The sequence below is a fragment of the Dendrobium catenatum genome, unplaced genomic scaffold, assembly GCF_001605985.2.
Source record: "Dendrobium catenatum unplaced genomic scaffold, ASM160598v2 fragScaff_scaffold_323, whole genome shotgun sequence".
Lineage (NCBI taxonomy): Eukaryota > Viridiplantae > Streptophyta > Magnoliopsida > Asparagales > Orchidaceae > Dendrobium > Dendrobium catenatum.
In genome coordinates, this window is record NW_021318785.1 from 1454109 (window position 1) to 1467912 (window position 13804).

At 34.2% G+C, this 13804-nt stretch overlaps 1 protein-coding gene across 1 annotated transcript in view; it reads left to right on the forward strand.

Annotated features, from left to right (window-relative positions):
- Positions 1–9882, forward strand: part of LOC110098330 (3-phosphoinositide-dependent protein kinase 1) — a 27455-nt gene extending 17573 nt beyond the window's left edge. Inside the window, exons 7-11 of the mRNA XM_020825149.2 lie at positions 4627–4792; positions 8267–8401; positions 8508–8680; positions 8945–9167; positions 9353–9882. Coding sequence (XP_020680808.2) covers positions 4627–4792; positions 8267–8401; positions 8508–8680; positions 8945–9167; positions 9353–9436 — 781 coding nt within the window. The 3' untranslated portion in view covers positions 9437–9882. The remainder of the gene's footprint in view (positions 1–4626; positions 4793–8266; positions 8402–8507; positions 8681–8944; positions 9168–9352) is intronic.
- Positions 9883–13804: the final 3922 nt, after the last annotated feature.

Consider the following 13804-nt stretch of genomic DNA (forward strand, 5'->3'; position numbering starts at 1 on the left):
CTAACTGTCCCGAGCACGTGAAGTCTGAAATTAAGGCATCCATGTTGAAAAAAAAGATTTAAAGGAACAGTTTAATGATATATCAAATGTCAACCTTACTGAAGAAGGAGAATACTTTGATGTGATGATAGATGATATTTTAGTTGCTAAACCATCCAAAATGTTGCGGACAAATAAATCTAACACATCTAGTTAAGGGTCGACATCTACATCTATCTTCAAAACATCACGACCTAAAGGTCCATTAGATACTTTTATTACACCAAATCCTAAAGATGTAGTAAAGCATATAAAATGTTAGTTTAACAAAGAAATGAATGCAGCTAAAAAAGAAATGAGGGGAAGGGCTGTTCAAGTGTTCAGTAGATGGATGTACGATGGTGGGATTCCATTTAATGCTGTGATCTATGATAGTTTCCCTGCTATGGTGGAGGCACTTGGGCAATTTGGACCTGGTATAAAACCTCCTAGTTATCATGAGGTACGAGTTACTTGTTTAAAGAAAGAGGTTGGACATACACATGAGCTATTGCGACGCCATCAGGAAGATTGTGTACGATATGGTTGTTCTCTAATGGCGGATGGATGGAAGTCGAGGAATGGAAAAAGCTTAATCAATTTTCTTGTTAATTGTCAAGAGGTAGTGCATTCATAGAATCAATTGATGCTAGTTCTTTCTCCAAGAATGCTATGAAATGTTTGAACTTTTTTACAAGTACATCGAGGTTATTGGACCACATAATGTGATCCAAGTGGTCACTGATAATGCATCCGAAAATGTTCTTGCAGGTTTTTCACAACTTTTATTCTAAAGTTATGTTATTTCATGATGAATTTGTATATATCTTAACTTTAATTATAATGACATAACAGGAAAATTATTGATGGACAAATATCCTCACATTTATTAGACTCGTGCTGCTCACTGTTTGGATTTAATAATGGAGGACATTTTCAAAATTCAAAATCTAAGGCGATGCTTTGAGAAAGCAGTGACAGTACATAGTTTTATATATTCCAGACCTCTTTTACTTGAGTTAATGAGAAGGTGCACAAATCAAAGAGCACTGGTCAAACCCGCAAAAACTCCCTTTGTAACAGCTTTGTTAACTTTACAATGTTTTTATCAACAACAACTGAACTTGAAGAAAATGTTTACTTGTGAGGAATTTATCTTGGGTCCTTATGCGAAAGAGGCTAAAGAAAAACAATCTCAACATACAATCTTTCACCAATCATTTTGGAACACTATAGTGTATGCCTTAAAAATAGCTGGTCCTTTATTAAAGGTTCTTAGATTGGTTGATGGAGAGAAGAAGCCCCCAATGACTTACATATATGAAGCAATTGATAGAGCAAAAGAGGCAATTGCTGCAAGTTTCAATAACAGTGATAAGTATGATCAAATTTTTAAAATGATTGATAGAAGATCGGAAGTACAATTACATCGGCCTCTACATGCAGCGGGACATTTTTTAAATCCTGAATATTTCTTCAATAACCATGATATTGTTAAGGATAAGGAAATAGCTGATGATCTTTACCAATGTATTGGAAGATTATCTCAAGATGTAGCTGAAGAAGATAAAATCAGTAATGAATTAAGTTTATACATTAGGGGTGAAGGACTTTTTTGTATTCCTCAAGCTGTAAGACAAAGAACTACCCGATCTCCAGGTATCATTATTTAAAAAAAAATTAAGACTGATTTGTTATATAATATTGAAAAAAAAATTTCCAGCTGATTGGTGGTTGGCATATGGACAAGGAGCTCCAAATTTACAAAGCTTTGCTATCAAAGTCCTAAGTCTAACATGTATTTCATCTGGATGCGAACGCAATTGGAGTATTTTTGAACATGTTAGTATTTTACAATGTATGTGTTGATTTTTTATATATGTTCATAATATAGTAATGTAATAATATTTTAATTGCAGCTTCATAGCAAACGAAGAAGTAAATTGGATTTTTAATAATATTTTATATTCATGCTTATTATTTATAATTTTTATATAGCTTGCGCCATGTTCAAAATAGTGCGCGCCGCGCCGTGCGCTATGCGCCATGGCTCCAAAGAGACCTTTGCGCCATGGTGCGCCATTCGCCGTTAACAGGTATGGTCATATGCATGATAATTGTACAAGTTCTCTTAAGCATCATTACTTACCTATAGGCAATATTTTTACCAATATAAGAGATACTTAGATAGATATCACTTTGTGTGAGAAATTAGGTATGGGGCTTATAATCACACAAACCATATAATTCACCTATATTTAAACTACATTCATACTACTATTATGTACTTAGATGCTTATGATCTTAATGAAACATGTTTAGAAATCCATAAAATTGATTTCAAAATGATTAGGGATGATTTGTAACTCTTAATGTGAGTTTTTTATATTCGTGATATATCTTCTAGGCATAATCCATGCATGTTACACATGTTATTTTTTTTGGCTTTATAGATGTCATGGTGGTGTGAAATGGAAAATGTTATGGGAAGAATATAACTGGCTAAGGTTTAGATGTGCATACCATTAAAAATGTAGCTTTGATACTAAATTGATGTAGGACTTTTGACCTTGATGGTAATCATCTTATTTTCTTTTTTGATTGTTTGAATTTCTTTAATTTGCTTAATTCCATTGAGAAGAGGATGGTATCCTCGTTGTAGAAGAACCGAGTCTTATTTTTGTTGACCTTCGTGTAAAGAACAAAAAAAAAAGAGAGCAGCTCACCTCGTATCTGTCGAGGAAGTCCATAAAATCAGCGGATATCCCGCTGAATTCGGCGTTACACATGTTATTTTTTTTGGCTTTATAGATGTCATGGTGGTGTGAAATGGAAAATGTTAAGGGAAGAATATAACTGGCTAAGGTTTAGATGTGCATACCATTAAAAATGTAGCTTTGATACTAAATTGATGTAGGACTTTTGACCTTGATGGTAATCATCTTATTTTCTTTTTTGATTGTTTGAATTTCTTTAATTTGCTTAATTCCATTGAGAAGAGGATGGTATCCTCGTTGTAGAAGAACCGAGTCTTATTTTATCAGTTTTCTGGAACTTTTTTAAATACAGAAACAGGAGAACTTTGGGATGCATGAGATTGAAATGCAGGGAATGTCATTAGCGGGGAGAGGGAGAAGAGAGATTTGTTGGAGATAATAAAACCAGATTAGGAGAGGAGATAAATTATTTGGGAGATGTCTTTTCATTTCCTTTATAATTCATTAATAATCCAGATAATGCCTATTTGTTGAAATATAGTTAATGCTTAAATCTAGATAAATTCTTAAAGTCCTATCATCTAATTCAAAGTAAAAATTATCCTAACTGTAAAATAAAATCTTAAATTAATCAAACCGCTTGAATATTCTAATAATAAATTTTTGAAGTGCATCACTTGGTAATGTTTCACTGGGGCTTGGATGTTTGAAGCAGTAAAAGCTTGAATTGTATTGCATTTTTCCTCTTAACCATTTCAGTTCGTCTACATTACAATCTTATTATGCACTGCTAATTCCTTATGTCAAAAGGAATTTTTAGGGCCTGAGCTAAGATAAAAAGAGGAACCGTCAAATTCTTAAAACTGTTTTAAACCTTGCCCTCTTCCTTCCTTTCATTATCCAGCTATGTTGCACGGATACACCTATTTATGAAGGCGTGCTGTATCCGATACACCGATACACGGATACGCCTCCGATACTCCACCAATACGTGTCGGATACATCAAAGACGTATCCAATTAAAATACTATTTAATTTCAAAAGGACATGCGTATCCGATACACATGTCCGTTGAAAAGCAAAAAAAGAAATCCGAAAAAAAAGATGCATCGTATTTACTTTCGCGGCTGCAAGCAAAGTTCCCACATTTCCGAGATGGATTTGAGTCTCTTGATGATATGAGAATATTAGAAATTACTAATCTTTCACTTGATGAGCCTGAATTAAAAGCTATGATATTTATTGAAGATGATATAGAAGTTCAAAGACAAACCACTGAAGAAGCTAATCATATCATTCCTTCTATTGAATAGTTGAAACTTTATGTGCTATACAATTTATGTTTATGCTTTTGTTGTTGTACTAGACATTTAATGCTTACTTATATTTTGATTTTATAAGCTACAAGGCAACAAATGATGTTGTTGTCATTTTTTTTTGTAATTTCAAATATTATATTTTGATTGCTTTCTTAATTTTTATATATGATTTATAAATTATGATGCTGTGTCCGCGCCGTACCCGTATCCTATATTTTTAAGAATTGACATGTCCCGTATCTGTATCGTGTCGTATCCGTGTCGCCGTATCCGTATCGGTGCAACATAGTTATCCAGCTATAACTGCCTTATAAAAAATTGTCCCGATCATTCCAACATATAGCTCTATGAACCTAATCGGACATCTTTAGCGTGGCTTAGTGTACTATACTAACTGCCTTGTTTGGAGCGACTTTACCTTGTAGCACCTGATTTGTTGCATGATTAGAATGCGGATGTCTCTGCTGAAGTAATATAAGCACAATATTTAATTTTACTTTAAACTATGTAGCATTTTATCTTTGCTCAACATCAGTTCATGCTAAATCATATATTCTCTCTTCTTTTACCAGAAATGACCTATGGGCACTTGGGTGTACCTTGTATCAGATGCTTACTGGATCTTCTCCCTTTAAAGATGCTAGTGAGTGGCTTATCTTTCAGAGGATTATGGCTAGGGATCTTAAGTTTCCTGACTACTTTTCGGATGAAGCAAGAGATCTAATCGACAAGTTATTGGTGAGAAATTTCACTTGCAATTTCCTTTTATCTACTGGAAAAGCTATTGCACAATTTCCTTATAAGCTTAACTCCTATTTTTAATGTAATGTATGTGTTCTTGAAAGAGTTTGGTGGTGGGCTTTTGTAGGATTTGGATGGTGGTTTGTGTTATTATGTGGAATATTCTAGGGCTGGTGAGGTAGTGATGTGGTTGACCCAACCCAAAAACCCTACCCAGAAATTTCGGTAGGGTTGGTTGAGAGCTACACAGAGGGATTCAAATAGAAACAACAACAGAAGAGCATATGGTTAACTAGGATAACCCAAAGGGTCACCAAAGAACTTCAGGAATCACAGAAATTATTAACTTCGAGGAATCACAGAAATTCTTGCAGCACTCATAAAGAGCTCTGAAGGATTTAAGAAATCCACCATGTTATCTTCTCAAAGAGGCTTGAAAACAAGCACGAATAATTTTTATTTCTCTTTAATTGATTCATCAAGGTTACAGAACAGTTGTTTATATAAAGAAGTACATAACATAACCTGCTAAACATAAGTTGCCGAACACTACTGTTATGGATGGTATAAAGATTGTATAATACAATATTTATTTTGTAATGAAGGGAGGAGCATATTAGGAAGCTAGAGTATTGATACAACGCCCACTGTTCCAAAGTCTTCGTCTTCTACTCGCTTGGCGGGTCCCACATCAGCTCGCTTGAGGAAACATAGACTATGTTTTCTCACAGCAAATACCTTTTTTCCTAATAATGTAATTCACAAATACTTAAATTTGTCCAATTTTCTCTTACCTGCCCCTTAAAGAGGTGCTTGAGAGCTCATGCCATCCTCAGTAGAAGCGATGTCACAACCTCTGTTGTTGGGCACCTTAATGCTACTCACCCCTTTAGTCGCATTCTAAGAGGCTCATCCTCCTCATCATGTGGTAGAAAGATCCTCACAGGAAGATTGACATCACCAGCTGTGGCGGGCTTGACATCGCCGGTCACCGCAATCGACACGACTTTGATTTCTGCCGCTGTCAAACCCGAATCGGGTCGGGTCGGGTTGGCCAGAACCTGAAGCGGGTCTGGTTCGGGTCCGAAATACTGACTCGTATGCCAAAACGGGTCGAGTTCGGGATGCATGAATAGTGTCAGGTCTGTTCTGGGTTAAACCCAAATCCGATCCGTGACTCGAAATTGACACCCCTACCTCAAGGTCATCCTTACTCTTCTTCATATGTGGGGCAGCGATGAGTTCGTAGTTGTCTTCAGCACCACCTAGGTGCTTTTTTTTGACTTCTTCACTCAATGAGATCTCAGTCGCATTTCTCTTAGACCTCTCAACTCACCCTTGACGAAAGGTGACCTTCTTTGTGGCTCTCACATGAGATCTGGCTATCTTGACAGGGTTCATTCTGTCAAGACTCAAAGGTTCTCATATTATCAAAGCATAAGTAAAGATTTCACAATGCAAACCACCTATTTATAAGGAGCCAAGTGGAAGGTTGTGTCACATGACTAACATCAATGTGAGGTACACAATCATTGAGGTAAAAGTAGGGGGCAATAACTCTACATTTACTTTCATGTTCATGCTTGGTTGTCGCATTTAATATCATTTACTCTTCCTTTTCGTCATTTTTTCTATCAAAGAGTTAAGTGAATCAAGGAACTAAATATATGCTCACATATACCTTCTCAATTATCTATTAGGTAGTCAATGGGTTATGATAGTGGAACTCGCTTAATGATCCCGAAGGCACTACTTCTTAATTTGCAGGAAAATTCACTTAACATGATTAACATGCACCACTCACTATGGCCTGTCAGGGAGCTATCGAATCGAGGATTCATCATCAAGCTAGCAAATCAACACCCAACATGCATTTGAATCACCATCTTAGTCACCCGCTCTCTCCCAAAGCGATCATTCTTATCCAAGCTCAGCCACAAGAAAATGCCTATTCATGGGACTCTCAGTTCATCTTGTCGTGACTGACTATCCTGTTTTCTATCCCTTCTTGCAATAACTTCTTACTCACCTCTCTCTCATCAAGCGATCCATGTTCTCTCACACAAGTTGCTAGCAACATCACTAAGCCCACTGGTTGTAGGTCCCCCCATCTCAACACTAACCCACAGACTCACCCTAGCTTTCTTACCAATTTGACATTACTGAGCTCACCCAAAGACAACTTGTTGGAGTCCTTCCAACCTCACCGCCCTCCTTCAACCAATAGGGAGATGACAGATGTCTAGGGTGGTTTGTGTATTGTTATGCATGTGTTTTGTGGGGCATAGTACTTTTAGTTTTTGGGTGTAACCTTTCATGTAGCCCCTTAGAACCATATAAATATGGGGTGATAAGAAGTAGTTGAGGACTATTTATTTCCTTACAAGTGGATCCTTTGCTAACTTGAGATTTATAGTCTTGAGCATTCTATATATATTCTCTCTTCCTCTCTAGTTATACTCTCCTCTCTCCATTCTCATACAAGTTCTAGCTCGCTCACTTAGTGGGTAGGCTTGCTAGTAAAGTCAGGTGTCACCCACGGACACATTCAGATCCAACAGTTGGGGTTCGACGTTGCTCGAATATGACATTCACAATGTGAAGGAGAAGATTGCACCTTCTTTTCCAAGCTATGACTCGATAGCTTGGTTCGATGTAGTGCAGTCTTGATTTACCTAGTAAAATTTTTGCATTCTATAAATAGCCTCTTGCCATCCATGTTTACCTTTAATTTATTAATTTTTTTCGTTAAAAATTAGCTATGACACTATTTTGGTTCCTTTTTGAAGAGTCAATGAACTTTTATATAGTAGGAGACTATTTGGTCATTCAGAAAGAGTCAGAGGATCAATTTAGTTCTTCGCTCCCTCTCTCTCTCTCTATATATATATATATGTAAGAACTTTATAACCTTCTACGTTTTGCGATTCCGGTTTGTATGACTGGTAAATGCATCTACGCAGATAAATTCTTAAGGAATTTGAAACTGAGGACAACAACACATTTTATTTGCTCTTGGAAGCCTATAGTGTTTATTTTCCAATAGAATTTTTTCTAAATTGCTCAACATGCTTTTAATCATGATTTTAGTTTAATATGTACCAAGCATTAGAAGCATACTTAAAAATCTTACTCATCCTCTGACAAATTTATTGATGTCAGCAAAGCTATCAGATTGGTTAGTTTACGCCTTCAAGTCATATTATAATGGAGGAAACTCTTGCTAAAAACTTCAATTACGTGCTCTGCCCTTCTTTATGCTCTTATTCTTCTAATTTTGACCAGAAATACTCCTTTCTTGTTAATATTCTTTAAAGTTTAACCATATTAACTCCATTGTCTTTCGCCTAATCCTTCTGCAAATTATGATGTTATAAATATTTGTGGTGCAGCGATCCCACATAGTGGGATAAGGGGTGGTTGTTGTTGTGAGAGATAACATACTTTTAAAAGGTGTCTTATTGCATGCAGGACATAGAACCCACGAAAAGACTTGGTGCTGGACCTCAAGGTTATGCTGCCCTCAAGATGCATCCCTTCTTTAGGGGAATTGATTGGAAAAACATAAGGAAGTCTGCTGCACCAAAGCTTGCTCCAGAATCAACTGTACTGACAGTTTTCAACCATAGCTTCTTTTCATATACTGCGTGACTTTTTGTCATTTTCCATAGAAACAGGTTTACTGGAACCAACTAACTGTCTTAGGTTTCAGGTGGTGGAGGATGATGATCCCCAGGGTTCCACATGGAACTTATCACATATAGGTGATGGCTGTGTGCCTCAGTTACCACCAGTTGATGCAAGTTTTAACAGCGCTACATCATCTTCTGAGACACAATCACATATATCCAAACTTTCTAAGATCGACTCATTTGACTCCAAATGGTGTGTGCCAATGGTTCCATATTTTACTTTCTCACCTCTCTCTACTTCCACCAGAAGCTTTGTTGGTTCAATGGATATTTTTTTTATTTTTTTTTTATTTTTTTTTTCAATAGATAAAATTCTGAACATGTTACTGATTTAAGTCTTTTATCTTTTTTTTGCATGATCAACTATTCTCTTTTCATTATACATTTTTTTAATATAAATTATTCTTTTCAATCATTGATATGCTTGCATTTTGCTCTTCCCTTGTTCTAATGGAAGGCAAGAGTTCCTGGAACCTGGGGAGAGCATTGTTATGATCTCGAAGTTGAAGAAATTGCAGAAACTCACCAACAAGAAGGTGCAGTTGATCCTGACTGATAAACCAAAGTTGGTATGCGTGGATCCTTCCAAGGTCATGTCCAAGGGAAATATAATTTGGTCCGGTAACTCTAGAGACATGAGCATCCATGTGACGAGTTCCTCGCATTTCAAGATTTCAACTGTATGTTTCTTCAACTAGAATTACACAATTCGTATGAACTTGGCTATCTATTCAGTTGAGTTAAATATTTGAAATTGCTAATAGGAACAGGGATGGTATATATCTGCGCATGAGTGTCCTTGTAGTTTACCTAGTTTGCATGGTTGAGTTTTCTTAAATTGATTTCAGTCATTTTTGTCTTACAGCCAAAGAAGGTCTTATCATTTGAGGATGCGAAGCAGCAGGCATGGCAGTGGAAGATAGCCGTTGAGAGTTTTCAGAATCACTGAAACAGAAAAACAGTGACTCGTTCAGAAAAAGAAAGGCCAAGTATCTGCCATTGGTAGTTAACCTGGCTGAATGGAAGCTAATTTCTTTGCTGATCGATCCCCTGAAAGTATAACAAATGCAAGTCTTGGTCTAAAAGCAGCCATCATCACGAAACGGCGGTTATTTTATCTTATTTTTTTTAATGTTTGGTAGAGAGATTTTCCTTGATCTGGTGAGTTTCTGTTTGTTTTGCAATGGGATGCCTCCATAATTTGAAGGGAAAAGAAAATTAAAGACGTTTTTTTTTTGTTTTTGCTGATCTTTTCTTGTTGGGCGCAGTCAAATTGATGGCTCAACATGGATCTATATTTGAAGTCCTTTTGTTACTTCCGTCAAAACTCTAAGCTATGCATTGTATGTCTTCCATTTGATTTCGTTTTCATGACTGCTGAAACTGCTATTTTGATGGAAGTCTTCAAAGTTTTTCTGAAATATTTATGCTTGGCCTGTAACCTAATAAAAGATCAGCTTTAATGTTTGACTATCTTTTGAGGAAATTTGCATGCGGGGCTTGATCATTTGGGGAAGCAAGCTTGTCTCATGATGCGAAACAAATATGCCCATAAAAGAAGCGGTAGACCAATAATTAGATCTCAGAGCAAGAAGGCCGATAATTATCAAGATTTTATTATGAGAAAAATTAAAGTTATAAGGTAGAGTTTATATTTTATGTGTATTGATTATTATTTAAGATTATGCATTCATAATTTTAAATTTGTGGTTGCAAGTAAAATTATAAATTTTGAATTTTAAATTTTGTGGATTCAAAATATTAAAAATTTAAAATTCCATTGTCAAATATTGTGTAAAAATTGGTTTTTTTGTTAATGTTAAAATGCTAATTTGAATAAAAGAATTCAAAGAAACATTAGTCAAGTAAGGTTGGTTGCCTAAAGAAAAAAAAGTAGATATTTGGTGGTTACCTCCCTCTCTTAGGCTCAATAGTGTGAGTAACCTGACTCTTTTTTGTTTCAGGTGACCTCCCTCTCTTAAACTTATGTTTTGTTTAGGGTGGTTTTCTTCTGCTTCTAAAAATAAATTTTTAGTAGAAAATTTTAATTTTTTTTACTAAAACGTTGTTTTATGAAGCTGTAGTAAGAATGTCCTCCCAAATGTAGTCTCAGGATAGTTTTTTATTATTTTCTAAAGTTGTTTTTAAGTATAAAAATTATTTGTTCAAAAAATTTTTGTACGAAAAAATTATATTAGAAATTAGTAAGAAAATTGTCCCAAATGAAATTTTAATAGTGTGATTGATGTCTATTTTTATCGTGTTTTGATGCATTCAAAATTTAGTAATTGCACATCTATTTATATCTGCTGGAATAAAAAGTGAAGTGCTTTTTATTGTGGTGTAAAAATTGATTTTATTTTAAAGAAGATGGGGTTTTGGTGGTGGTCTTAGGTTTTGTTTGTGATGATTTCCTTACTTTCTCTTGAAGCAGATATCTAGTACGAAAATTAAAATTTTCGTGCTAGAAAACTACTTTAAGAAACAATAAAAAAATCCACCCAAATGAACCTTTAATCGTTTAAGGAGTTTGGTGATTCCTTCAAACATTATCACGTTAGTGAATGATAAGTTTTAAAATATCCTTAAGTTCTATCAATTTGAACTCTTCTACACTTCTCTCTTCCCACTACTATACGAACTAATCTTCCATTTTTTCCCCTAAAATTCATTGAAATGTCTTATAAGGCCTCTCAACCAAGGCTAAATTGAAATGACTTAGTTTGCTTACGTTAAAGTGAAGTTTAAAAAAATTTTAAACTTCATTTTAAACATATTTTAAAATTTTTACGGCAAGCAATCATTTTAAAAGGTGAATCGAGAATGAATCTTAGCAAAATGCTGAACAAGATGTTCATTCTTTGAGTTGAGATTTTTCTCAAATTTATCACTCTAATAAATGGTTGCGAAGGGTAGATGAATTTCCTCTTTAAATTTTATAGAAAATTGGTTTCACTTGAATATTTTAAATTTTGTTAATTTTTTTTTTTTATATTTTCATATTTTTGTTTTGAATTATGCCAAAATAAAATACATAAGGATTTAGGCACATTTAAAAAAACACTTCCATCTTGAAATTCTTTTTAAGGATTAGACTTATAAATTGAATTCATTTTTCTTTTAGCCTATGCAACATTCTTAAACCCAAAAATTTGAACTTTGATGTACTGGTTGGAGTATGTGTGGGTATTTTTTTCACCTTTCGAAAATATTTAAAATTTTTTAATTTGTAATATAATTTTAATATTTTTACAAGCTTGCAAATACAAGAATTTAAAATACATTTGTTGTAGCATTCTTAGAAATAATATTTTAACATTTGTAATATTTGTTGCGCTTCATGCACACGTTTTATTTTTAAAAGTGATTTAAATTTTTAAAATTTGTTGAGAAGTTTTAAAGTATTTATATACTTTTTGAAGTGGGAAATTTAAAATTTATTTTTTATTTTTTAGCCTACGTAGTATTATAAGACATTTCATTTAGGTAATTATCATATTTGTCTCGGCAAATGCAGACTTTTTATTTGAAAAGGTGATTGTCAATAGAGGCACATCATGTACTAGGGTATTAATAGTGCATTTGCAAGTCACACTTGAAAGGTTTGACATTTAGTGAGCTTGACACATTTTTGTACATTTCTCTAGTTATTTTAATAGAATTTGAATGTTAACTCGTGATGCATGCACATGTTCTAAAATATCTCAAGTTTGTTATTTAACATGCCTTCAGTATTCTTGCATGAATTTCAAGATGTAATATCAGAGTAGAGATCACCTTATAAAATTTGCATAAGTATCAATATTATCACATTTTTTATTTTTTTTGCATCTTTATTTTGTAATTTAGAATTTTTTAACAATCACTTTATGTTTTCTTGCACAACAATTTATTGACGTGGTGGGAAAGAGGATGAATTTAAGTCAATTTGGACTGACACATTTTTCACATGTCAATTTTTTATCATCTTGTTAATATGATTTTAATTTATCCCTGTGGATCCCATGGGAGCTCACTCTTACTCTATAAATATGGAGGGAGGGATAGTTCATTTTCATGTCCCTTGAGTTCATTGCTTTTGTTTCTTGAGGGATTTTACCACAACTGTCAGGTAATGCTTAGATTTAATTAATTTGCATGTTTTTTCTTAATTCCTTATAAGTTGTATATTATTTATTGATTATTATGTAATGTTTTATTCTCTTAAGAATACCAACCTAGTATTTTTAATTCTTGATTGTGCATTCATTATTGCATTTAACTGAATTTTCTTTTATATTTTGAGTCCCATGCATGCATTTTTTAAAGATTCTAGTTAGTCCAAATTCTGATGCCCTCATTGTAGTTCCTTACATAGACAGAATCTTTGGGCTTACATCACATGTTGAGAAGGCATGTATGGTCGGTGTCCTATGGCATTGCATTCGGAATTAAAAAAAAATCACTCTAAGAAAGGTATATATGGGATACCTGCATGGGAGTTTGAAAGTAAATTTCTTGATCACATCATAATTATTACTAACAAGTTTTTTCCTGCCAAGCCAAGAAAAGTTTGTATTTAGTTCCACTCATTGTGTCAAGCGCATTGCAAATAAGATTTATCCATGCTGTCACGAATGTTGCTAACGGGTTTCCTCCAACCAATCTAAGATAAGTGTGCTTGAGGCTCCACTCTCTATGCCAAACATATTAATAATAAGGTTTAAAGAGTTCACCAATTATGTTGCAAATCTCATTGATGAATTTCCTATCATCATGCTATGAAAAGCTTGCATGAGACTCTTCTCATCGTGCTAAATACATCGGCAAAATGACTATGAAATTGGACCACAAGGCAATAGGTATTCATGCAAATAAAGGTGTGGTCAGCTATATGTGCAGGCTAGTGGTGGATGATTTCTTGCAATGTCATGCTCATAATTCATCATTGTTCAATCAAGACAAACATGAGGGGAACATTTTAGTAATTTAGTGTTTTGCGTGCATCAAAAAAGTCTATTTCCAAAGTAAATGTAATTTGGGTGATTTTGCATATTGCCAGGGCATGTCAAAATTATTTTAGATAATATTAAATTAGTAGACCATCTTTCTCATTGAACATGTTTGAATTATTTTTAAAATACACATTAATGGTCAACAAATGACTCCCAATAAATTTGGTGCGTGCTAGTGTGGACCATGTTTATTTGAAATTTGTTGACACTACAAATCTCCAAATATTGGTTTTGGGTGTGATGCCAAGGGTTTTGATTTTGATGGGTCTTTAAAAATATATATACATAATAATGAAAATAACATATTTAAACTTTGGTGTGTA